The sequence below is a fragment of the Coregonus clupeaformis genome, unplaced genomic scaffold, assembly GCF_020615455.1.
Source record: "Coregonus clupeaformis isolate EN_2021a unplaced genomic scaffold, ASM2061545v1 scaf1257, whole genome shotgun sequence".
In the NCBI taxonomy this organism is placed as follows: Eukaryota; Metazoa; Chordata; class Actinopteri; order Salmoniformes; family Salmonidae; genus Coregonus; species Coregonus clupeaformis.
Genome location: NW_025534711.1, coordinates 67,087 through 94,130, shown reverse-complemented (window position 1 = coordinate 94,130; position 27,044 = coordinate 67,087). Strand labels below are relative to the sequence as shown.

The 27,044-nt window shown below is 47.7% G+C and overlaps 1 protein-coding gene and 1 long non-coding RNA gene across 5 annotated transcripts; both read right to left on the bottom strand.

Annotated features, from left to right (window-relative positions):
- Positions 1–9,613: 9,613 nt before the first annotated feature.
- Positions 9,614–10,248, bottom strand: LOC123486529. Its single transcript, XR_006659401.1, has 2 exons — positions 10,129–10,248; positions 9,614–9,994 (listed from the first exon to the last, which is right to left on the bottom strand). It is a non-coding gene; the product is annotated as an uncharacterized LOC123486529 (long non-coding RNA).
- Positions 10,249–10,442: 194 nt separating this feature from the next.
- On the bottom strand, positions 10,443–26,044 carry LOC121557559 (serine/threonine-protein kinase PLK1). 4 transcript variants are annotated; one of them, XM_045217853.1, is made up of 11 exons: positions 25,769–26,044; positions 25,288–25,667; positions 24,673–24,841; positions 24,081–24,225; positions 23,431–23,524; positions 18,454–18,676; positions 16,026–16,169; positions 14,668–14,745; positions 12,647–12,801; positions 12,034–12,216; positions 10,443–10,914 (listed from the first exon to the last, which is right to left on the bottom strand). In XM_045217853.1, exons 2-11 carry the CDS (start codon positions 25,648–25,650, stop codon positions 10,723–10,725), a joined length of 1,746 nt encoding a protein of 581 aa, XP_045073788.1. In that variant the 5' UTR covers positions 25,651–25,667; positions 25,769–26,044; the 3' UTR covers positions 10,443–10,722. The 4 variants fall into 4 exon arrangements, with proteins under 4 accessions (XP_045073788.1, XP_045073787.1, XP_045073789.1 ...); XM_045217852.1 differs by lacking the exon at positions 25,769–26,044 and having other exon boundaries at positions 25,288–25,762; XM_045217854.1 differs by lacking the exon at positions 25,769–26,044 and having other exon boundaries at positions 16,026–16,166; positions 25,288–25,762.
- Between the last annotated feature and the right edge of the window lie 1,000 nt (positions 26,045–27,044).

Below are 27,044 nucleotides of genomic sequence, written 5' to 3'. Positions count from 1 at the left end.
TCTTTGTGTGGTTGTGATCAGTAATTGTGGCCACTCTCTTCACCCTGCTCCTATTGGCTGCCCTCTATGTCTGTGAGTACCCATAGCAACTGCTCCGTTTGGGCTTCTCCATGATGACACAGAGAGCTGTTGGTAGACGTCATCATGCCACTCTCTCTCACTCTAAACTCCGACAAACATCTGGAACTTTTTATTGCTTGAGGCTATTCCTAATCCGCTCTTTCCAATTAGAGTGGTACAGCCCGCCCTTCTCTTTAGAGACAGGCAAACTAGCGTTGCATGGCAACAGTAGCCTTGGCAACACTGCTGCCTTTCGGCTAAAGCAAGTGTGAGAGACATGCTAACATATAGTAAGTTTGTGCTTTATTATTGACTGAACACTGCACTCTGACCCACAAAACGTATTTTCTAGATTCATGATAGTGTTGTTAGACAAAGCAAGGAAAGTGAACTTCAAAACACAATGTAGTTTTATTGCAATTTGCAGCTGTTGTTGGTAAATAATGAATCTGCTAGTTTCTGACATGATTTACTGCAGCTACAAAGAGAGCAGTTGATGGGTTACTAAAACAGCTCTATCCACAGATTGGTAGACACTATTTCTAATCCATTTTCGGATTTGACAAGCAGAGAAGTAGGGGAAGATTTCATACCTGGAATATTTCTGTCTAACTTGTTGGGTTAGTGGTCAAAACGGCAGTTGTTTGGAAAAAGTTGGAAGAAAACGTGGTAATGCAGTGACTAAAACAGCTGTTCCGTACAATCTGTAGATAATATTTAGGTTCCGCGAACAGATATGAATAGCAGGGAAGTAGATGAATATTCCATAAGCTTTTTGTGTAACTTGTTGGGGTAGTGGTCAAAACGGCAGTTGTTTGCAAAAAAAGTTACAGAAAATGTTGTTGCCGTGGTTACTTAAACTGCTGTAACCTTTGATCCGAATATTATTTTTGGTCCAAAACGTCAGATTTGAGTAGCAGAGAAGTAGACGAAGATTATTAGCTGATTTGGGACAAAATATTTGCATGATTTCACTTACAGAGAAATGGCAGTTGGAAGTGATGATGTCACAATGGGGAGCCTTAGAATCTTGAGAAACCCCATGAAAGCGGACGGAGGAGACAAAAAAAGAGGACAGGAAGTGAAGAACGTAAGAAAAATATATAACAGATATCAGAAAGTTGTATACAAGCAACTCGATCGAGAACGTTCCTCACGTTTTAAAGTTTGAACGGTGTAGGACGAGTAACGTGCAGAAGAAGAAGTATGCTGAATATCTAAGCCGGGGCTCTTGCTGCCAAGCCCCACAATAAGAAGAAGTATGCTGAATATCTAAGCCGGGGCTCTTTCTGCCAAGCCCCACAATAAGAAGAAGTATACTGAATATCTAAGCCGGGGCTCTTTCTGCCAAGCCCCACAGTAAGAAGAAGTATGCTGAATATCTAAGCCGGGGCTCTTGCTGCCAAGCCCCACAATAAGAAGAAGTATGCTGAATATCTAAGCCGGGGCTCTTGCTGCCAAGCCCCACAATAAGAAGAAGTATGCTGAATATCTAAGCCGGGGCTCTTGCTGCCAAGCCCCACAATAAGAAGAAGTATGCTGAATATCTAAGCCGGGGCTCTTGCCGCCAAGCCCCACAATAAGAAGAAGTATGCTGAATATCTAAGCCGGGGCTCTTGCCGCCAAGCCCCACAATAAGAAGAAGTATGTTGAATATCTAAGCCGGGGCTCTTGCTGCCAAGCCCCACAATAAGAAGAAGTATGCTGAATATCTAAGCCAGGGATCTTGCTGCCAAGCCCCACAATAATAATAATAATAATATTTATTTAGAGCTAATCTCTTTCTAGAGTGGATGAGTTTATCATCACTCTCTATAACTCTATACAGCGCCTTCAGAAAGTATTCCACATTGTGTTGTGTTACAGCCTGAATTGAAAATGGATTAAAAAACGTAAATCTTAGCCATCTCCACAGGAGATAAAGTGAAAATATGTTTTTAAGAATGTTTGCACGTTTATTGAAAATGAAATACAGAAATATCAAATGTACCTAAATATTCACACCCCTGAGTCAATACATGTTAGAATCACCTTTGGCTGCGATCACAGCTGTGAGTCTTTCTGGGTAAGTCTCTAAGAATTTTGCACACCTGGATTATTACAATATTTGCCCATTATTCCTAAAAAAAATATTCAAGCTCTGTCAAGTTGGTTGTTGATTATTGCTAGACGGCCATTTTCAGGTCTTACCATAGATTTTCAAGCCGATTTAAGTCAAAACTGTAACTAGGCCTCTCCTAGATATAGGACAGACTTCAAAACCTTATTCCTTATGATTTATTTTTTGACATTTATGAATGTACACAACATGACTAAAAGTATGTGGACCCCTGCTCGTCGAACATCTCATTCCAAAATCATGGGCATTAATATGGAGTTGGTCACCTCTTTGCTGCTATAATTAATCCCAAAAGTGTTCGATGGGGTTGAGGTCAGGGCTCTGTGCAGGCCAGTCAAGTTCTTCCACCCCAATCTCGAAATAATTTCTGTATGGACCTTGTTTTGTGCACGGGGGCATTGTCATGCTGAAAGAGGAAAGGGCCTTCCCCAAACTGTTGCCACAAAGTTGGAAGCACAGAATCGTCTAGAACATTGCTGTAGAATTAAGATTTCCCTTCACTGGAACTAAGGGGCCTAGCCCGAACCATGATAAACAGCCCCAGACCATTATTCCTCCTCCGCCAAACTTTACAGTTGGCACTATGCATTCGGGCAGGTAGCGTTCTCCTGGCATCCGCCAAACCCAGATTCGTTTGTCGGACTGCTAGATGGTGAAGCGTGATTCATCACTCCAGAGAACGCGTTTTCACTGCTCCAGAGTCCAATGGCGGCGAGCTTTACACCACTCCATCCGACGCTTGGCATTGCTCATGGTGATCTTAGGCTTGTGTGCGGCTGCTCGGCCATGGAAACCCATTTCATGAAGCTCCCGACAAACAGTTATTGTGCTGACGTTGCTTTCCAGAGGCAGTTTGGAACTCGGTAGTGAGTGTTGGCAACTGAGGACAGACGATTTTTACGAGTTACGCGCTTCAGCACTCTAAGGGCCATTCTACTGCCAATGTTTGTCTATGGAGATTGCATGGCTGTGCACTCAATTCTATACACCTGTCAGCAACGTGTTGCTTAAATAGCCGAATCCACTAATTTGAAGGGGTGTCCACATACTTTGGATGATGTAGTGTTTTATTCAATGCGTTTCTATGGGATTTTGTACTAAAGGCCAATTTCAATATTTTATCAAATGACTGTTATATTTTTTTGGGGATACCTAAAGGAGTACTACAATTCTAACTCAAATAGCTAAATGATCCATAGTATGACCATCTTAAAACAATTCCATAAGTCAGCTTCAGTGAACTTCAATGTCCTTCAATGAGCTTCAGTGAACTTCAATGATCTTCAATGACCTTCAGTTAGCTTCAATGTCTTTCAATGAGCTTTAATTAGCTTCAATGTCCTTCAATGTTCTTCAATGAGCTTCCATGTCCTTCACTGACCTTCAATGTCCTTCAATGAGTTTCAATGTGCTTCAATGATCTTCAATTAGCTTCAATGAGCTTAAATGTGCAGAAGATTTAAACAAAATGACAACAATACATTGAGGGGGGTTTCACATATGAATTTCAGTTCCCTGGTTTGGTTTCCTGGAGCGTTTGTCAGAATTCTACAAATACGTTTGCTTTCACAAGACCTGAAAGTTTCAGGATTCAATTTGCGAGACACACCTTCTACATGACGTTAGCATGCTAGCTTGTTTACAATCGGCAGAAAGTTCCATGCGACTCGCGCTGCTGGTCTCACAATACCTGCTACTCACGCAGATCCAGGATTGGTTTCAGCCAGGGTTGTGTTTCACACATGCTTTATAGCGTGGGTCAGAGTACTGAAGGCTTCAGGATCCGGATCACACAGGGATATGGGAAAGGAGTACTGAAGGCTCCAGGATCCGGATCACACAGGGATATGGGAAAGGAGTACTGAAGGCTCCAGGATCCGGATCACGCAGGGATATGGGAAAGGAGTACTGAAGGCTCCAGGATCCGGATCACACAGGGATATGGGAAAGGAGTACTGAAGGCTCCAGGATCCGGATCACACAGGGATATGGGAAAGGAGTACTGAAGGCTCCAGGATCCGGATCACACAGGGATATGGGAAAGGAGTACTGAAGGCTCCAGGATCCGGATCACACAGGGATATGGGAAAGGAGTACTGAAGGCTCCAGGATCCGGATCACACAGGGATATGGGAAAGGAGTACTGAAGGCTCCAGGATCCGGATCACACAGGGATATGGGAAAGGAGTACTGAAGGCTCCAGGATCCGGATCACACAGGGATATGGGAAAGGAGTACTGAAGGCTCCAGGATCCGGATCACACAGGGATATGGGAAAGGAGTACTGAAGGCTCCAGGATCCGGATCACACAGGGATATGGGAAAGGAGTACTGAAGGCTCCAGGATCCGGATCACACAGGGATATGGGAAAGGAGTACTGAAGGCTCCAGGATCCGGATCACACAGGGATATGGGAAAGGAGTACTGAAGGCTCCAGGATCCGGATCACACAGGGATATGGGAAAGGAGTACTGAAGGCTCCAGGATCCGGATCACACAGGGATATGGGAAAGGAGTACTGAAGGCTCCAGGATCCGGATCACACAGGGATATGGGAAAGGAGTACTGAATGAGCACCGTCAGAGAATATAAATGTAAATGTATATGATGGTGTGTATAGACAGAATGGACAGTTTATTAATAGAAAAGGTGTGGACATCAGTAGTTTATATAGGATGAACCATGACTAGAATACAGTATATACATATGAAGTGGATGAACCATGACTAGAATACAGTATATACATATGGAGTGGACAGCAGTAGTTATATAGGATGAACCATGACTAGAATACAGTATATACATTGAAGTGACTCAGTAGTTATATAGGATACCATGACTAAATACAGTATATACATATGAAGTGGACATTAGTGAACCATGACTAGAATACAGTATATACATATGAAGTGGATGAACCATGACTAGAATACAGTATATACATATGAAGTGGACTAGCAGTATATATAGGGATGAACCATGACTAGAATACAGTATATACATATGAAGAGGACAGCAGTAGTTATATAGGATGAACCATGACTAGAATACAGTATATACATATGAAGTGGACATCAGTAGTTATATAGGATGAACCATGACTAGAATACAGTATATACATATGAAGAGGACAGCAGTAGTTATATAGGATGAACCATGACTAGAATACAGTATATACATATGAAGTGGACATCAGTAGTTATATAGGATGAACCATGACTAGAATACAGTATATACATATGGAGAGGACAGCAGTAGTTATATAGGATGAACCATGACTAGAATACAGTATATACATATGAAGAGGACATCAGTAGTTATATAGGATGAACCATGACTAGAATACAGTCTATACATATGAAGAGGACAGCAGTAGTTATATAGGATGAACCATGACTAGAATACAGTATATACATATGAAGTGGAACCATCACTAGTTATATAGGATGAACCATGACTAGAATACAGTATATACATATGAAGCCTTTAATGGATGAACCATGACTAGAATACAGTATATACATATGAAAGCGTAGTGGATGAACCATGACTAGAATACAGTATATACATATGAAGTGGATGAACCATGACTAGAATACAGTATATACATATGAAGTGGATGAACCATGACTAGAATACAGTATATACATATGAAGTGGACAGCAGTAGTTATATAGGATGAACCATGACTAGAATACAGTATATACATATGAAGTGGATGAACCATGACTAGAATACAGTATATACATATGAAGTGGACAGCAGTAGTTATATAGGATGAACCATGACTAGAATACAGTATATACATATGAAGTGGACAGCAGTAGTTATATAGGATGAACCATGACTAGAATACAGTATATACATATGAAGCACACATCCTTGTGGGGCCCCCGTGTTGAGGATCAGCGCAGTGGAGGTGTTGGACTACCTTCATCCCTTAGGGCCGGCCCGTCAGGAAGTCCAGGACCCAGTTGCACAGGGCGGGGTTCAGACCCAGGGCCCCGAGCTTAATGATATGTGTGGCGCAGCGGTCTTAAGGCACTGCATCTCAGCGCTTGAGGCGTCACTACAGACCCCCCTGGTTCGGTTCCAGGCTGTATCACAACCGGCCGTGATTGGGAGTCCAAATAGGGCGGCGCACAATTGGCCCAGCGTCGTCCGTGGTTTGGCCGCTGAAGGCCGTCGTTGTAAATAAGAATTTGTTCTTAACTGACTTGCCTGGTTAAATAAAGGTTAAATAAAAAAATGATGATGATCTTGGAGGGCACTATGGTGCTGAAGGCTGAGCTGCAGTCGATGAACAGCATTCGGACGTAGGTGTTCCTCTTGTCCAGATGGGATAGGGCAGCGGGCAGCGTGACGGCGTCATCCGTGAATCTGTTGGGGCGGTATGCAGATTGGAACAGGTTCAGGGTGGCGGGTAAAGTGGAGTTATGATCTGCACTTCATGACGACAGAGGTGAGTCGTTTAGTTCAGTTACCTGATATGATTCTTGACTAGCCTCTCAAAGCACTTCATGATGACAGAGGTGAGTCGTTCAGTTCAGTTACCTGATATGATTCTTGACTAGCCTCTCAAAGCACTTCATGACGACAGAGGTGAGTCGTTCAGTTCAGTTACCTGATATGATTCTTGACTAGCCTTCTCAAAGCACTTCATGACGACAGAGGTGAGTCGTTTAGTTCAGTTACCTGATATGATTCTTGACTAGCCTCTCAAAGCACTTCATGACGACAGAGGTGAGTCGTTCAGTTCAGTTACCTGATATGATTCTTGACTAGCCTTCTCAAAGCACTTCGTGATGACAGAGGTGAGTCGTTTAGTTCAGTTACCTGATATGATTCTTGACTAGCCTCTCAAAGCACTTCATGATGACAGAGGTGAGTCGTTTAGTTCAGTTACCTGACATGATTCTTGACTAGCCTCTCAAAGCACTTCATGATGACAGAGGTGAGTCGTTTAGTTCAGTTACCTGACATGATTCTTGACTAGCCTCTCAAAGCACTTCATGATGACAGAGGTGAGTCGTTTAGTTCAGTTACCTGACATGATTCTTGACTAGCCTCTCAAAGCACTTCATGATGACAGAGGTGAGTCGTTTAGTTCAGTTACCTGATATGATTCTTGACTAGCCTCTCAAAGCACTTCATGATGACAGAGGTGAGTCGTTTAGTTCAGTTACCTGATATGATTCTTGACTAGCCTCTCAAAGCACTTCATGATGACAGAGGTGAGTCGTTTAGTTCAGTTCCCTGATATGATTCTTGACTAGCCTCTCAAAGCACTTCATGACGACAGAGGTGAGTCGTTTAGTTCAGTTACCCGATATGATTCTTGACTAGCCTCTCAAAGCACTTCATGATGACAGAGGTGAGTCGTTTAGTTCAGTTACCCGATATGATTCTTGACTAGCCTCTCAAAGCACTTCATGATGACAGAGGTGAGTCGTTTAGTTCAGTTCCCTGATATGATTCTTGACTAGCCTCTCAAAGCACTTCATGACGACAGAGGTGAGTCGTTCAGTTCAGTTACCTGATATGATTCTTGACTAGCCTTCTCCAAAGCACTTCGTGATGACAGAGGTGAGTCGTTTAGTTCAGTTACCTGATATGATTCTTGACTAGCCTCTCAAAGCACTTCATGATGACAGAGGTGAGTCGTTTAGTTCAGTTACCCTGACATGATTCTTGACTAGCCTCTCAAAGCACTTCCATGATGACAGAGGTGAGTCGTTTAGTTCAGTTACCTGATATGATTCTTGACTAGCCTCTCAAAGCACTTCATGATGACAGAGGTGAGTCGTTTAGTTCAGTTACCTGATATGATTCTTGACTAGCCTCTCAAAGCACTTCATGATGACAGAGGTGAGTCGTTCAGTTCAGTTACCTGATATGATTCTTGACTAGCCTCTCAAAGCACTTCATGATGACAGAGGTGAGTCGTTCAGTTACCTGATATGATTCTTGACTGGCCTCTCAAAGCACTTCATGACGACAGAGGTGAGTCGTTGTGGGTTGGTTAACGCCGTCAGCATGGCCACTGCCCTTTAAATACGAGCCACACCCCGCAAAACATACCTTAAAAAGTACGTCCAAGGACGTTTAGGGGGGGGAAACGTGTCGTTCCGCACCGCACCCCCCAGGACTAGGGCTGACCACCTGATCTCTCATTCTAATGCTGGTTGTCGGTGTTGTGTAGTGAAATGAAAACATTCAACCTAGTTACCACACGTCTCTATGGTTACATTATAGACCAACCCCCATCCCCATCCTTCTAGGTTTACAGTAACATACAACCCTGTTAGATTAATTTGTATTTTAAGAATAATGACTAAAAGGATTTCACCCCAAATACAGTATAAATGTGTGAACGGTGTTAGTTATAATGTAGTGTCAACCCACTAACAGAGGGGGGCGGGACTAAACATTCCAGGGTGAAGGAGGAGGGACTAAACGTTCCAGGGTGAAGGAGAAGGGACTAAACATTCCAGGGTGAAGGAGGAGGGACTAAACATTCCAGGGTGAAGGGACTAAACATTCCAGGGTGAAGGGACTAAACATTCCAGGGTGAAGGGACTAAACATTCCAGGGTGAAGGAGGAGGGACTAAACATTCCAGGGTGAAGGAGGAGGGACTAAACATTCCAGGGTGAAGGGACTAAACATTCCAGGGTGAAGGGACTAAACATTCCAGGGTGAAGGGACTAAACATTCCAGGGAGAAGGGACTAAACATTCCAGGGTGAAGGAGAAGGGACTAAACGTTCCAGGGTGAAGGAGAAGGGACTAAACATTCCAGGGTGAAGGAGAAGGGACTAAACATTCCAGGGTGAAGGAGGAGGGACTAAACATTCCAGGGTGAAGGGACTAAACATTCCAGGGTGAAGGGACTAAACATTCCAGGGTGAAGGAGAAGGGACTAAACATTCCAGGGTGAAGAAGGGACTAAACATTCCAGGGTGAAGGAGAAGGGACTAAACATTCCAGGGTGAAGGAGAAGGGACTAAACATTCCAGGGTGAAGGGACTAAACATTCCAGGGTGAAGGAGAAGGGACTAAACATTCCAGGGTGAAGGAGAAGGGACTAAACATTCCAGGGTGAAGGAGAAAGGCGGAAACTCGTTAAGCCTCCTAAAGGTGGGCGGAGCAAAGTGCCTTTGTGTGTCAAGGGGTATAAAACAGGAGGGTATGGGGTTTTTGGCGCCAGAGCTCTCCAGGAATAAAAATACAGATCATTCTTGCTGGTTGTGGACCTTGAATCATTTTATGATTAAAACCAGAGCCTTACAACCTCTGGTAATGATTCAAGCTTAGGTTGAATTAGAGATAGAAATTCTCGTAACAAACCCTCTGACTGTTCAGTTCGATCCTCTTCCTGTTTTATGATGCTTTGGGGTTAGTCTGCTTCAAGTGAACAAAAACAACCAGTAACAACCTCTTACAAGACTTTATTAATGTGGAAGAATATTCAAACTTTAAAAACATCTTTAACATTTAATAAACCTTCTGAAAGTTTGTACAAGAGGAAGGAGGCATAATGTTGGAGAGAAAAAAAAAGACATTTAAAAACAGGTAAAATGAGGAAGAGGAAAAGGAATGGTAGAGAAGAGCCTGTACAGGATACCGTCTGTCAGCACGGTCAGCTTGACATCTCACCCAACACCTAGTGCACTACATCGGATAGGGCTGTACAGGATACCGTCTGTCAGCACGGTCAGCTTGACATCTCACCCAACACCTAGTGCACTACATCGGATAGGGCTGTACAGGATACCGTCTGTCAGCACGGTCAGCTTGACATCTCACCCAACACCTAGTGCACTACATTGGATAGGGCTGTACAGGATCGTCTGTCAGCCGGTCAGCGACATCCCCCAACACCTAGTGCACTACATTGGATAGGGCTACAGGATACCGTCTGTCAGACGGTCAGGACATCCCCAACACCCAGTGCACTACATTGGATAGGGCGTCAATTCAGACAAACATCCAGGGTGAGACAGACAGGCAGACGGGGTGAGAGACAGGCAGACGGGGTGAGAGACAGGCAGACGGGGTGAGAGACAGACAGGCAGGGTGAGAGACAGACAGACGGGGTGAGAGACAGACAGACAGGGTGAGAGACAGACAGACAGGGTGAGAGACAGACAGACAGGGTGAGAGACAGACAGACAGACGGGGTGAGAGACAGACAGGCAGGTAGGCAGGGTGAGAGACAGGCAGACGGGGTGAGAGACAGACAGACGGGGTGAGAGACAGGCAGACGGGGTGAGAGACAGACAGACAGGGTGAGAGACAGACAGGCAGACGGGGTGAGAGACAGACAGGCAGGGTGAGACTGATCACCTGTGTGACTACAATAAGACGGCGTTTCAACATTACAGAGACCGTCGGTAGATCCAGCGGCCTGACATCACAACAACCTGAACACCCCCCCCATCCAGCACTCTGATTGGCCAGCAGACAGCGGGGAAGTGGATAAACAGCCTGCCTCCACCTGTGTGCTGTGATAGGCTGCGGGCCAGAGAGGAGGCTGGTTGGTTAGCGGGGCGTGGAGGACTTGCAGGCCAGCAGTTTCTCCACCATCAGCCGAGCGTATCGCATCCTGCTGGCCAGCTCCTTACAGCAGCCAAACTCCTCAATCAGAGACATCTTATAGGTCCGGAACTCTCTCTTCTCGTCGATGAAGGACACCGCACCCATCAGAGGACACAGGATCAACTTGGTGTGGTCCTATAGAAGAGAGGGGACATAGATAAGACTATACTCACACTGGGTGAAGTGAGAGAGAGAGAGAGAGGAGGGGACCTGGAAGAGTTGCACCGTTACAAGTGACGGAGAGAGAGGGATAGAGACAGAGAGCGAGAGACATTAGAGCGAGAGACAGAGAGCGAGAGAGAGGTAGAGAGAGCGAGAGAGAGGTAGAGAGAGACAGAGCGAGAGAGAGCGAGAGAGAGGTAGAGAGAGACAGAGAGCGACAGAGACAGAGACAGAGAGCGAGAGAGAGCGAGCGAGCGAGAGAGACAGAGAGCGAGAGACAGAGACAGAGAGCGAGAGACAGAGACAGAGAGCGACAGAGACAGAGAGCGAGAGACAGAGACAGAGAGCGACAGAGACAGAGAGCGAGAGACAGAGACAGAGAGCGACAGAGACAGAGAGCGACAGAGACAGAGAGCGACAGAGAGCGACAGAGACAGAGAGCGACAGAGACAGAGAGCGACAGAGAGCGACAGAGACAGAGAGCGACAGAGACCGACAGAGACAGAGAGCGACAGAGACAGAGAGCGACAGAGAGCGACAGAGACAGAGAGCGACAGAGAGCGACAGAGACAGAGACAGAGAGCGACAGAGAGCGACAGAGACAGAGACAGAGAGCGACACAGAGACAGAGAGCGACACAGAGACAGAGAGCGACACAGAGACAGAGAGCGACACAGAGACAGAGAGCGACACAGAGACAGAGAGCGACACAGAGACAGAGAGCGACACAGAGACAGAGAGCGACACAGAGACAGAGAGCGACACAGAGACAGAGAGCGACAGAGAGCGACAGAGAGCGACACAGAGACAGAGAGCGACAGAGAGCGACACAGAGACAGAGAGCGACAGAGAGCGACACAGAGACAGAGAGCGACACAGAGCGACACAGAGACAGAGAGCGACACAGAGCGACACAGAGACAGAGAGCGACACAGAGCGACACAGAGACAGAGACAGAGAGCGACACAGAGACAGAGACAGAGAGCGACACAGAGCGACACAGAGACAGAGACAGAGAGCGACAGAAAGAGCGACACAGAGAGAGCGACACAGAGACAGAGACAGAGAGTGAGAGTGAGAGAGAGAGAGTACCTGGAAGAAGTTGATCTGCACGGTGCCGTTGGTGAGGTGGAGGACGATGGCTGACTTGGTTCTGAACCAGTGGCTGAGGTAGGGCAGGCGGGCCAGCTCGTCTCCGTCACGAGGCGTGATGTTGGCGCCCGCCTTCAGAAGGTGCTCCGACATGTAGTTACGGAAGTACTTCAACAACGTGATCTAGGGAGGGCAGAGGTCAGAGGTCACAGGTCAGCTAGGTTCTAACCCTTTAACAGACATGTAGTTACGGAAGTACTTCAACAACGTGATCTAGGGAGGGCAGAGGTCAGGGGTCACAGGTCAGCTAGGTTCTAACCCTTTAACAGACATGTAGTTACGGAAGTACTTCAACAACGTGATCTAGGGAGGGCAGAGGTCAGGGGTTACAGGTCAGCTAGGTTCTAACCCTTTAACAGACATGTAGTTACGGAAGTACTTCAACAACGTGATCTAGGGAGGGCAGAGGTCACAGGTCAGCTAGGTTCTAACCCTTTCAACAACGTGCTCTAGGGAGGGATGACAAGAGGCCAAGGACATTCTCCCAACGCTATCTGAACGTTAGCCTGATGCTAGCCACAGCCATAGAGAACCCCTAGCAGCGATTGCTAACCTTCTTGGATAGCGTAGCTGGGTAGGAGCGGACGCTGAGGTAGCTCTCAGCAGCCATCTTGTCGATGTACTGAAGACTGTCTCCGTCAGCGTACATGATCATCCTGGTACAGTCGTTAAACAACACCCCGACGCTGTTGTCACACAGCTGGTAGCCTGCAAGAGAGGTCGCGCCCCAACACGCCGTTCAGTGTGGATCACAGTGACATAGGGTTTACAGCACAGTGACATAGGGTTTACAGCACAGTGACATAGGGTTTACAGCACAGTGACATAGGGTTTACAGCACAGTGACATAGGGTTTACAGCACAGTGACATAGGGTTTACAGCACAGTGACATAGGGTTTACAGCACAGCGACATAGGGTTTACAGCACAGCGACATAGGGTTTACAGCACAGCGACATAGGGTTTACAGCACAGCGACATAGGGTTTACAGCACAGCGACATAGGGTTTAGATAGTGACATAGGGTTTACAGCACATTGACATAGGGTTTACAGCACAGCGACATAGGGTTTACAGCACAGCGACATAGGGTTTACAGCACATTGACATAGGGTTTACAGCACAGTGACATAGGGTTTACAGCACAGTGACATAGGGTTTACAGCACATTGACATAGGGTTTAGATAGTGACATAGGGTTTACAGCACATTGACATAGGGTTTACAGCACAGTGACATAGGGTTTACAGCACAGTGACATAGGGTTTAGATAGTGACATAGGGTTTACAGCACATTGACATAGGGTTTACAGCACATTGACATAGGGTTTACAAGCACATTGACATAGGGTTTAGATAGTGACATAGGGTTTAGATAGTGACATAGGGTTTAGATAGTGACATAGGGTTTACAGCACATTGACATAGGGTTTACAGCACAGTGACATAGGGTTTACAGCACATTGACATAGGGTTTAGATAGTGACATAGGGTTTACAGCACATTGACATAGGGTTTAGATAGTGACATAGGGTTTACAGCACAGCGACATAGGGTTTACAGCACAGCGACATAGGGTTTACAGCACAGCGACATAGGGTTTACAGCACAGCGACATAGGGTTTACAGCACAGCGACATAGGGTTTACAGCACAGCGACATAGGGTTTACAGCACAGCGACATAGGGTTTACAGCACAGCGACATAGGGTTTACAGCACAGCGACATAGGGTTTACAGCACAGCGACATAGGGTTTACAGCACAGCGACATAGGGTTTACAGCACAGCGACATAGGGTTTACAGCACAGCGACATAGGGTTTACAGCACAGCGACATAGGGTTTACAGCACAGCGACATAGGGTTTACAGCACAGCGACATAGGGTTTACAGCACAGCGACATAGGGTTTACAGCACAGCGACATAGGGTTTACAGCACAGCGACATAGGGTTTACAGCACAGCGACATAGGGTTTACAGCACAGCGACATAGGGTTTACAGCACAGCGACATAGGGTTTAGATGGTGACAGAGGGTGTAGAGGGTGACAGAGGGTGTAGAGAGTGACAGAGGGTGTAGAGGGTGACATAGGGTTTATAGCACAGTGACATAGGGTTTATAGCACAGTGACATAGGGTTTACAGCACAGTGACAGAGGGTGTAGATGGTGACAGAGGGTGTAGATGGTGACAGAGGGTGTAGATGGTGACAGAGGGTGTAGATGGTGACAGAGGGTGTAGAGGGTGACAGAGGGTGTAGAGGGTGACAGAGGGTGTAGATGGTGACAGAGGATGTAGAGGGTGACAGAGGGTGTAGAGAGTGACAGAGGGTGTAGAGAGTGACAGAGCGTGTAGATGGTGACAGAGGGTGTAGATGGTGACAGAGGGTGTAGAGAGTGACAGAGGGTGTAGAGAGTGACAGAGGGTGTAGAGGGTGACAGAGGGTGTAGAGAGTGACAGAGGGTGTAGAGAGTGACAGAGGGTGTAGAGGGTGACAGAGGGTGTAGAGAGTGACAGAGGGTGTAGAGAGTGACAGAGGGTGTAGAGAGTGACAGAGGATTTCATTCTTCTTACCCAGTCCGTATTTGTCGCTGTAGTCGACCCACTTGCTGATCCAGAAGATGGGGACACAGGCTGGGTCCTCTGCCTCCTCTGGAAACACAGGGGTTAGACGTCAGGGGGGGGGGAGAGGAACCCTGATACCTTTAGTTAAGGTTTCTGTATACAGCACGTCATCACTAACAGAGGTCAATATGCTGGGATGTCTGCTACCCCATGGGAATGACTCCTCTCTCTGAGGGCTTGGTAGTGTGGATGTGTCCTACCCCATGGGAATGACTCCTCTCTCTGAGGGCTTGGTAGTGTGGATGTGTGCTACCCCATGGGAATGACTCCTCTCTCTGAGGGCTTGGTAGTGTGGATGTGTCCTACCCCATGGGAATGACTCCTCTCTCTGAGGGCTTGGTAGTGTGGATGTCTGCTACCCCATGGGAATGACTCCTCTCTCTGAGGGCTTGGTAGTGTGGATGTCTGCTACCCCATGGGAATGACTCCTCTCTCTGAGGGCTTGGTAGTGTGGATGTCTGCTACCCCATGGGAATGACTCCTCTCTCTGAGGGCTTGGTAGTGTGGATGTCTGCTACCCCATGGGAATGACTCCTCTCTCTGAGGGCTTGGTAGTGTGGATGTGTCCTACCCCATGGGAATGACTCCTCTCTCTGAGGGCTTGGTAGTGTGGATGTGTCCTACCCCATGGGAATGACTCCTCTCTCTGAGGGCTTGGTAGTGTGGATGTGTCCTACCCCATGGGAATGACTCCTCTCTCTGAGGGCTTGGTAGTGTGGATGTCTGCTACCCCATGGGAATGACTCCTCTCTCTGAGGGCTTGGTAGTGTGGATGTGTCCTACCCCATGGGAATGACTCCTCTCTCTGAGGGCTTGGTAGTGTGGATGTGTCCTACCCCATGGGAATGACTCCTCTCTCTGAGGGCTTGGTAGTGTGGATGTGTCCTACCCCATGGGAATGACTCCTCTCTCTGAGGGCTTGGTAGTGTGGATGTGTCCTACCCCATGGGAATGACTCCTCTCTCTGAGGGCTTGGTAGTGTGGATGTGTCCTACCCCCATGGGAATGACTCCTCTCTCTGAGGGCTTGGTAGTGTGGATGTGTGCTACCCCATGGGAATGACTCCTCTCTCTGAGGGCTTGGTAGTGTGGATGTCTGCTACCCCATGGGAATGACTCCTCTCTCTGAGGGCTTGGTAGTGTGTGTCGTACCCATGTAAGTGTGTGTGTCGTACCCATTCGTATGAGTCCTCTCTCTGAGGGCAGTGTGGATGTGTGTCGTACCCCATGTAAGTGTGTGTGTGTGTGTCGTACCCATTCGTATGAGTCCTCTCTCGGAGGGCTTGGTAGTGTGTGTGTGTGTCGTACCCATTCGTATGAGTCCTCTCTCGGAGGGCTTGGCAGCGTTGCAGGTGTTGAGTTGCTGCAGCATGTCACTCAGGTGGCAATCTGTGGCCTCTGGAATCTCTCGGTGCAGTGGCTCATCTTTCTGTTCCACATTCTCTGTCCCTGCTGAAGAGAGAGACCAACACTAGACCCCCGCTGGAGAGAGAGACCAACACTAGACCCCCGCTGGAGAGAGAGACCAACACTAGACCCCCGCTGGAGAGAGAGAGAGAGACCAACACTATACCCCCGCTGGAGAGAGAGAGAGAGACCAACACTATACCCCCGCTGGAGAGAGACGAACACTAGACCCCCGCTGGAGAGAGAGAGACCAACACTAGACCCCCGCTGGAGAGAGAGAGACAAACACTAGACCCCCGCTGAAGAGAGAGAGACCAACACTAGACCCCCGCTGGAGAGAGAGAGAGACCAACACTAGACCCCCGCTGGAGAGAGAGAGACCAACACTAGACCCCCGCTGGAGAGAGAGAGAGACCAACACTAGACCCCCGCTGGAGAGAGAGAGACCAACACTAGACCCCGCTGGAGAGAGAGAGAGAGAGCCAACACTAGACCCCCGCTGGAGAGAGAGAGAGACCAACACTAGACCCCCGCTGGAGAGAGAGAGAGAGACCAACACTAGACCCCCGCTGGAGAGAGAGAGAGAGAGAGACCAACACTAGACCCCCGCTGGAGAGAGAGAGAGAGACCAACACTAGACCCCGCTGGAGAGAGAGAGAACCAACACTAGACCCCCGCTGGAGAGAGAGAGAGAGAACCAACACTAGACCCCCGCTGGAGAGAGAGAGAGACCAACACTAGACCTCCGCTGAAGAGAGAGAGAGACCAACACTAGACCTCCGCTGAAGAGAGACCAACACTAGACCCCCGCTGGAGAGAGAGAGAGACCAACACTAGACCCCCGCTGGAGAGAGAGAGACCAACACTAGACCTCCGCTGGAGAGAGAGACCAACACTAGACCCCCGCTGGAGAGAGAGACCAACACTAGACCCCCGCTGGAGAGAGAGAGAGAGAGACCAACACTAGACCCCCGCTGGAGAGAGAGAGACCAACACTAGACCCCCGCTGGAGAGAGAGAGAGACCAACACTAGACCCCCGCTGGAGAGAGAGAGACCAACACTAGACCCCCGCTGGAGAGAGACCAACACTAGACCCCCGCTGGAGAGAGAGAGAGAGACCAACACTAGACCCCCACTGAAGAGAGAGAGAGAGACCAACACTAGACCCCCGCTGGAGAGAGAGAGAGACCAACATTAGACCCCCGCTGGAGAGAGAGAGAGAGACCAACATTAGACCCCCGCTGGAGAGAGACCAACACTAGACCCCCGCTGGAGAGAGACCAACACTAGACCCCCGCTGGAGAGAGACCAACACTAGACCCCCGCTGGAGAGAGAGACCAACACTAGACCCCCGCTGGAGAGAGACCAACACTAGACCCCCGCTGGAGAGAGAGACCAACACTAGACCCCCGCTGGAGAGAGAGACCAACACTAGACCCCCGCTGGAGAGAGACCAACACTAGACCCCCCGCTGGAGAGAGAACCAACACTAGACCCCCCGCTGGGGAGAGAGAGAGAGAGACCAACACTAGACCCCGCTGGAGAGAGAGAGACCAACACTAGACCCTCCGCTGAAGAGAGAACCAACACTAGACCCCCGCTGGAGAGAGAGACCAACACTAGACCCCGCTGAGAGAGAGAGAGACCAACACTAGACCCCCGCTGGAGAGAGAGAGACCAACACTAGACCCCCGCTGGAGAGAGAGACCAACACTAGACCCCCGCTGGAGAGAGAGAGACCAACACTAGACCCCCGCTGAAGAGAGAGAGAGAGAGACCAACACTAGACCCCCGCTGGAGAGAGAGAGAGACCAACACTAGACCCCCGCTGAAGAGAGAGAGAGAGACCAACACTAGACCCCCGCTGAAGAGAGAGAGAGACCAACACTAGACCCCCGCTGGAGAGAGAGAGAGACCAACACTAGACCCCCGCTGGAAAGAAATAGCAACACTAGACCCCCGCTGGAGAGAGAGAGAGAGACCAACACTAGACCCCTGCTGGAGAGAGAGAACCAACACTAGACCCCGCTGGAGAGAGAGACCAACACTAGACCCCCGCTGGAGAGAGAGAGACCAACACTAGACCCCCGCTGGAGAGAGAGACCAACACTAGACCCCCGCTGGAGAGACCACCGCTGGAGAGAGACCAACACTAGACCCCCGCTGGAGAGAGAGAGAGAGACCAACACTAGACCCCCGCTGGAGAGAGAGAGAGAGACCAACACTAGACCCCCGCTGAAGAGAGAGAGAGACCAACACTAGACCCCCGCTGGAGAGAGAGAGAGACCAACACTAGACCATACAGTGTATCTCTCCATCTATCTAACCTTGGTTGTTGAGAGCGGTGAGTGGGCGTCTCTGGCTGGGCTCCAGAGACGAGGGGGCGATGGAGAAGCGTGGGGGCACGGTGAGGCAGGTGGTGGGGAGGCGCAGGGGGATGTACCCCCCCGTGAAGAACTCATCAGTTTGCAGCTGGGAGACGGTGGGACGCTGGGCCGGGTCGGCATGGAGCATCCGCTTGATTAGAGACGCTGCCACTGGGTTGATTTGCTACAGACAGACAGAGAGATGGGGAATAAAGGGGGGGGGAGACGTTAGTGACAAAACTGACATAAGCATGGATGACCTTTGAACTATTAAAAGGTACTTTACACCGTCATGAATGTGTTAGTCCACCCAGGGGGATAGCTTAGTGGTGTAGTAGTAGTAGTATGTGGTGTTAGTCCACCCAGGGGGATAGCTTAGTGGTGTAGTAGTAGTAGTAGTATGTGGTGTTAGTCCACCCAGGGGGATAGCTTAGTGGTGTAGTAGTAGTAGTAGTATGTGGTGTTAGTCCACCCAGGGGGATAGCTTAGTGGTGTAGTAGTAGTAGTAGTATGTGGTGTTAGTCCACCCAGGGGGATAGCTTAGTGGTGTAGTAGTAGTAGTAGTATGTGGTGTTAGTCCACCCAGGGGGATAGCTTAGTGGTGTAGTAGTAGTAGTAGTAGTATGTGGTGTTAGTCCACCCAGGGGGATAGCTTAGTGGTGTAGTAGTAGTAGTATGTGGTGTTAGTCCACCCAGGGGGATAGCTTAGTGGTGTAGTAGTAGTAGTAGTAGTATGTGGTGTTAGTCCACCCAGGGGGATAGCTTAGTGGTGTAGTAGTAGTAGTAGTATGTGGTGTTAGTCCACCCAGGGGGATAGCTTAGTGGTGTAGTAGTAGTAGTAGTTGTGGTGTTAGTCCACCCAGGGGGATAGCTTAGTGGTGTAGTAGTAGTAGTAGTATGTGGTGTTAGTCCACCCAGGGGGATAGCTTAGTGGTGTAGTAGTAGTAGTAGTATGTGGTGTTAGTCCACCCAGGGGGATAGCTTAGTGGTGTAGTAGTAGTAGTAGTATGTGGTGTTAGTCCACCCAGGGGGATAGCTTAGTGGTGTAGTAGTAGTAGTAGTATGTGGTGTTAGTCCACCCAGGGGGATAGCTTAGTGGTGTAGTAGTAGTAGTAGTAATGTGGTGTTAGTCCACCCAGGGGGATAGCTTAGTGGTGTAGTAGTAGTAGTAGTATGTGGTGTTAGTCCACCCAGGGGGATAGCTTAGTGGTGTAGTAGTAGTAGTATGTGGTGTTAGTCCACCCAGGGGGATAGCTTAGTGGTGTAGTAGTAGTAGTAGTATGTGGTGTTAGTCCACCCAGGGGGATAGCTTAGTGGTGTAGTAGTAGTAGTATGTGGTGTTAGTCCACCCAGGGGGATAGCTTAGTGGTGTAGTAGTAGTATGTGGTGTTAGTCCACCCAGGGGGATAGCTTAGTGGTGTAGTAGTAGTAGTAGTATGTGGTGTTAGTCACCCAGGGGGATAGCTTAGTGGTGTAGTAGTAGTAGTAGTATGTGGTATTAGTCCACCCAGGGGGATAGCTTAGTGGTGTAGTAGTAGTATGTGGTGTTAGTCCACCCAGGGGGATAGCTTAGTGGTGTAGTAGTAGTATGTGGTGTTAGTCCACCCAGGGGGATAGCTTAGTGGTGTAGTAGTAGTAGTATGTGGTGTTAGTCCACCCAGGGGGATAGCTTAGTGGTGTAGTAGTAGTAGTATGTGGTGTTAGTCCACCCAGGGGGATAGCTTAGTGGTGTAGTAGTAGTAGTAGTATGTGGTGTTAGTCCACCCAGGGGGATAGCTTAGTGGTGTAGTAGTAGTAGTAGTATGTGGTGTTAATCCACCCAGGGGGATAGCTTAGTGGTGTAGTAGTAGTAGTATGTGGTGTTAGTCCACCCAGGGGGATAGCTTAGTGGTGTAGTAGTAGTAGTAGTGTGGTGTTAGTCCACCCAGGGGGATAGCTTAGTGGTGTAGTAGTAGTAGTAGTATGTGGTGTTAGTCCACCCAGGGGGATAGCTTAGTGGTGTAGTAGTAGTAGTAGTATGTGGTGTTAGTCCACCCAGGGGGATAGCTTAGTGGTGTAGTAGTAGTAGTAGTATGTGGTGTTAGTCCACCCAGGGGGATAGCTTAGTGGTGTAGTAGTAGTAGTAGTATGTGGTGTTAGTCCACCCAGGGGGATAGCTTAGTGGTGTAGTAGTAGTAGTAGTATGTGGTGTTAGTCCACCCAGGGGGATAGCTTAGTGGTGTAGTAGTAGTAGTATGTGGTGTTAGTCCACCCAGGGGGATAGCTTAGTGGTGTAGTAGTAGTAGTAGTATGTGGTGTTAGTCCACCCAGGGGGATAGCTTAGTGGTGTAGTAGTAGTAGTAGTATGTGGTGTTAGTCCACCCAGGGGGATAGCTTAGTGGTGTAGTAGTAGTAGTAGTATGTGGTGTTAGTCCACCCAGGGGGATAGCTTAGTGGTGTAGTAGTAGTAGTATGTGGTGTTAGTCCACCCAGGGGGATAGCTTAGTGGTGTAGTAGTAGTAGTAGTATGTGGTGTTAGTCCACCCAGGGGGATAGCTTAGTGGTGTAGTAGTAGTAGTATAATGTGGTGTTAGTCCACCCAGGGGATAGCTTAGTGGTGTAGTAGTAGTAGTAGTATGTGGTGTTAGTCCACCCAGGGGGATAGCTTAGTGGTGTAGTAGTAGTAGTATGTGGTGTTAGTCCACCCAGGGGGCATAGCTTAGTGGTGTAGTAGTAGAAGTAGTAGTAGTATGTGGTGTTAGTCCACCCAGGGGGATAGCTTAGTGGTGTAGTAGTAGTATGTGGTGTTAGTCCACCCAGGGGGATAGCTTAGTGGTGTAGTAGTAGTAGTAGTAGTATGTGGTGTTAGTCCACCCAGGGGGATAGCTTAGTGGTGTAGTAGTAGTAGTAGTAGTATGTGGTGTTAGTCCACCCAGGGGGATAGCTTAGTGGTGTAGTAGTAGTAGTAGTAGTAGTAGTATGTGGTGTTAGTCCACCCAGGGGGATAGCTTAGTGGTGTAGTAGTAGTAGTAGTAGTAGTATGTGGTGTTAGTCCACCCAGGGGGATAGCTTAGTGGTGTAGTAGTAGTAGTATGTGGTGTTAGTCCACCCAGGGGGATAGCTTAGTGGTGTAGTAGTAGTAGTAGTATGTGGTGTTAGTCCACCCAGGGGGGATAGCTTAGTGGTGTAGTAGTAGTAGTAGTATGTGGTGTTAGTCCACCCAGGGGGGATAGCTTAGTGGTGTAGTAGTAGTAGTAGTAGTATGTGGTGTTAGTCCACCCAGGGGGATAGCTTAGTGGTGTAGTAGTAGTAGTATGTGGTGTTAGTCCACCCAGGGGGATAGCTTAGTGGTGTAGTAGTAGTAGTATGTGGTGTTAGTCCACCCAGGGGGATAGCTTAGTGGTGTAGTAGTAGTAGTAGTAGTATGTGGTGTTAGTCCACCCAGGGGGATAGCTTAGTGGTGTAGTAGTAGTAGTATGTGGTGTTAGTCCACCCAGGGGGATAGCTTAGTGGTGTAGTAGTAGTAGTAGTATGTGGTGTTAGTCCACCCAGGGGGATAGCTTAGTGGTGTAGTAGTAGTAGTAGTATGTGGTGTTAGTCCACCCAGGGGGATAGCTTAGTGGTGTAGTAGTAGTAGTAGTATGTGGTGTTAGTCCACCCAGGGGATAGCTTAGTGGTGTAGTAGTAGTAGTATGTGGTGTTAGTCCACCCAGGGGGATAGCTTAGTGGTGTAGTAGTAGTAGTAGTAGTAGTGTGGTGTTAGTCCACCCAGGGGGATAGCTTAGTGGTGTAGTAGTAGTAGTAGTATGTGGTGTTAGTCCACCCAGGGGATAGCTTAGTGGTGTAGTAGTAGTAGTAGTATATGTGGTGTTAGTCCACCCAGGGGGATAGCTTAGTGGTGTAGTAGTAGTAGTAGTATGTGGTGTTAGTCCACCCAGGGGGATAGCTTAGTGGTGTAGTAGTAGTAGTAGTATGTGGTGTTAGTCCACCCAGGGGGATAGCTTAGTGGTGTAGTAGTAGTAGTAGTATGTGGTGTTAGTCCACCCAGGGGGATAGCTTAGTGGTGTAGTAGTAGTAGTAGTATGTGGTGTTAGTCCACCCAGGGGGATAGCTTAGTGGTGTAGTAGTAGTAGTATATGTGGTGTTAGTCCACCCAGGGGGATAGCTTAGTGGTGTAGTAGTAGTAGTAGTAGTATGTGGTGTTAGTCCACCCAGGGGGATAGCTTAGTGGTGTAGTAGTAGTAGTAGTATGTGGTGTTAGTCCACCCAGGGGGATAGCTTAGTGGTGTAGTAGTAGTAGTATGTGGTGTTAGTCCACCCAGGGGGATAGCTTAGTGGTGTAGTAGTAGTAGTATGTGGTGTTAGTCCACCCAGGGGGATAGCTTAGTGGTGTAGTAGTAGTAGTATGTGGTGTTAGTCCACCCAGGGGGATAGCTTAGTGGTGTAGTAGTAGTAGTATGTAGGGTGTTAGTCCACCCAGGGGGATAGCTTAGTGGTGTAGTAGTAGTAGTATGTGGTGTTAGTCACCCAGGGGATAGCTTAGTGGTGTAGTAGTAGTAGTAGTATGTGGTGTTAGTCCACCCAGGGGGATAGCTTAGTGGTGTAGTAGTAGTAGTAGTATGTGGTGTTAGTCCACCCAGGGGGATAGCTTAGTGGTGTAGTAGTAGTAGTAGTATGTGGTGTTAGTCCAACCAGGGGGATAGCTTAGTGGTGTAGTAGTAGCAGTATGTGGTGTTAGTCCACCCAGGGGGATAGCTTAGTGGTGTAGTAGTAGCAGTATGTGGTGTTAGTCCACCCAGGGGGATAGCTTAGTGGTGTAGTAGTAGTATGTGGTGTTAGTCCACCCAGGGGGATAGCTTAGTGGTGTAGTAGTAGTAGTATGTGGTGTTAGTCCACCCAGGGGGATAGCTTAGTAGTGTATGTGGTGTAGTAGTAGTAGTGTATGTGGTGTTAGCTCACCCAGGGGATTGTGTAGTTGTTCTTTTTGATACGGTTGTAGGTCTCCTTCAGACAAGACGTCTCAAATGGAGGTTTACCAACCAGCAGAGTGTACCTGAGAGAGAGGGAGAGATCAAGACTTAAAATCCAGACCACTACTGGGGATCCAGATAAAGTATTGAAAGTGTGTTGAGGTGATGAGTGTGTGTCATCTCTGGTGCAGGGCTGAAAATGGCAGGTGGTGAAAACCCACCAGCCAGTGGCAAGTAGATGAAAACCCACCAGCCAGTCGGATGTTTAACCAGCCCACTGTGTGTCATTACATACATAAAAAAATAACATGTTTTGGAACGTTTCTAAAAACAACAAGTGTATTAGTAAGAAGTAACGTGATATCGCTCAATTGAATTTCTTGTGACCAGAAATACTTTGAAAACAGATGCTGCAGCATTTTTCTATGCCCAACTCGCATGTGTGCTCATACATGTCTTTTTATGCACTAACGTAATGATCGCACTGCAGAGCCCTGCCAACTCGGCTGGTGAAACATGCATCTCTACCCGCCAATACCTAAAATCTACCCGCGGTTTGGCAGGTGTTAATTTCATGCCCCTGTTTGTCTGCCTGTCTGTCTGCCTGCCTGTCTGTGCATCGTCTGCGGTTCCACTTACAGGATACACCCCAGAGACCAGACGTCGACCTCGAAGCTGTGTCCTTTCTTACAGAGAACCTCCGGGGCGATGTAGTTAGGCGTTCCACACAGAGTCTTCTTACGCTCGCCGTCAAACTCTATCTTAGTGGCCAGGCCAAAGTCACCTGTGGGAGATGCGAGACAGGTGTTTAGACAAGGTGCTGTACAGAGGCGCGTGTGTGTGTGTGTGTGTGTGTGTGTGTGTGTAGATGTAATGAATTCAGCCCTGGTGTGTTTATGGAGTGTGTATTGTCACAACTCTTCGTGTTGTGAGACCATAGTCACCGTGGAGAAGTGAAGAACCGGACCGCCAAGTGTGTGGTGTACATGGTCGGCAGGTAGCTTAGTGGGTAAGAGCGTTGTGCCAGTAACCGAAAGGTCGCTGGTTCTAATCCCCGAGCCGACTAGGTGAAAAATCTGTCGATGTGCCCTTAAGCAAGGCACTTAATCCTAATTGCTCATGTAAGTCGCTCTGGATAAGAGCGTCTGCTAAATAATGTAATTATTTTTTTTATTTTTTTACATTCTGGAGTGTGTTGCACACAGAGTGCGTGTGTGTGCTGCGTACCTACCTATCTTGACATCCATGTCATCACTGAGGAAGATGTTTCCTAGTTTCAGGTCTCTGTGTATCACTCTGTTGTTGTGGAGGTACTGGCAGCCTTTAACCAGCTGCATCATGTAGTAGCGGGCCTCTGGCTCGGTCACCGCCTTCCGACGCTTATGCAGCTCCAACAGAGACTGGGGACAGAACACGCACAGGAGAGGGGGGGTTAACGACTATTTTATATAGCTAGGTTAACTTGTATTCTTAGGGTTTACTTCTGAATGTCTGATTGGGGGGACATGTACTTAGCCTAAAGTTGTCATGCCAAGAAACCAGCTTTCAGTACAGTTTGCACAAAATCCTCAAAAGGGCTAACTACTACTTTTAAGTGCAAAGTTGTAAATAACTGTCATTCAAAAGCACAAAGTTATAAAGCTAGTTATTTATGCAATGCTAGTCAGTCACCTTGTGGGCAAGCTGTGGTTAACAACAAAGTATTGTCAAATCAAGCAACTAGCCATGTTGACCGGTGGACTTCCGTTCCTAGATTAGGAAATGGTTTGCTAGCTACAGTAACTAGCAAAATACGTTGTTAGCAAAGACAACTTACCTAAGTAAATCAGTCAACAAATCCACTCACCCTTCGCCTGCAGATTTCCAAAACCACATAAACGAAGTCGTCGTCCTCGAAAAAGCCGTGAAATCCCACGATGTGCGGGTTGTCGAGACTCTTGTGAATGGCGATTTCGGAAGTCATCTTCTCCCGCTGGTGAGGCTTGAGAATCATGGATTTGGGGACGACTTTACCGGCGAAAACCTCTTTGGTGTCCATGTCTGTGATTTCGTAGCATTTGGCGAACCCTCCCTTACCGAGAAATCTTCCCCGAGTGTACCTTTTCATTGTCCGGGGATCCACAAGGATATCTGGGATCTCTTTGAGAGGTGCCGATTTGGGGTCAACATGCGTCGACGGATTCGCCGCCTTGGCTACCGGTGCACTCATATTGATGTAAACGTGCTCTTCAGTTTACGAAGGCAGAAAATAAGAAACAAGTTTGACAATCTAAAAACGACAATTTAAAAGAAATACAAATAAAAATGCAAAAAGTTTGGCTACCTACCTCACTACCATCCACCTTCGAGCAAACCACTGAATTCAAATCAAAACCCAACCATTCAGTGCCCCAAAGTCAACAAACTGTTTTGCTTAAAATAAGCCGTGAACGTGTAGCGTACACGATTGCCCAAGAACCGATAGATTTGACTAAATATAATTTAATAGTAGTGGCAAAAAAATAATAATGATAAATGTGTTTCCCCGCTGTTATTTGCTCTTCGTTTAACAACAGCGTCGACTAGCTAGCTGCAAGTTTAAATGCTGCTCTGTTCGTTAGAACCGCCTGTGATTGGTCCTCCCGATTTGAATTCCAGCAAAGCAGCATGGGAAGGTTGAACCAAAATGGGCCAATTACCGACCGGGAAGTTCAAATCCGCAGCGCCGATTGGTCAAAACCCTGTAGCTAACGCTACGTTCCTTAAACACGGACCAATCACCGACAACCAGACGATAACCAAATGAACTGTGGGAAGTGTAGTAGCTTTAGTATTTTCACGACTGCACCTTGGAAAGAATGTTATGTCGTGTGGCTAGAAAAACACTAGCCAGAAGGAAAATAAACGTTATTATTACAAACCATCGCCGATAAACAATACTTGTATGTTTTAGGTAACTATGAACATAGAACTGTGGACAAATTGAAACTTCGTCTGACTGATGAGTCTGACTCTGTCTCTCCCCCAAACCCCCCTCCCCCTGGGTTGTCACTAGTACCACAGCCACAATGTCCAAATTGGCTATAGAAACATTCATGAAAAATGTGCCGTTTGGTCTTTAATTTTAGGTTAGGGTAAAGGCAGCCCCATGCTTCCCAACCGAAACAGTTCGTGCATATATTGGGTGGGTTCATAAATTCAATCTGGAGTGCCAGAGCATGCTCAGAGTGCACTCTGGGCGTTTGTAAATTCAGAGTGTTGTCAGATTGTCCGTTTGTAAATTCAGAGCGTTGTCAGATTGTCCGTTTGTAAATTCAGAGTGTTGTCAGATTGTCCGTTTGTAAATTCAGAGCGTTGTCAGATTGTCCGTTTGTAAATTCAGAGCGTTGTCAGATTGTCCGTTTGTAAATTCAGAGCGTTGTCAGATTGTCCGTTTGTAAATTCAGAGCGTTGTCAGATTGTCCGTTTGTAAATTCAGAGCGTTGTCAGATTGTCCGTTTGTAAATTCAGAGCGTTGTCAGATTGTCTGTTCGTAAATTCAGAGCGTTGTCAGATTGTCCGTTTGTAAATTCAGAGCGTTGTCAGATTGTCCGTTTGTAAATTCAGAGTGTTGTCAGATTGTCC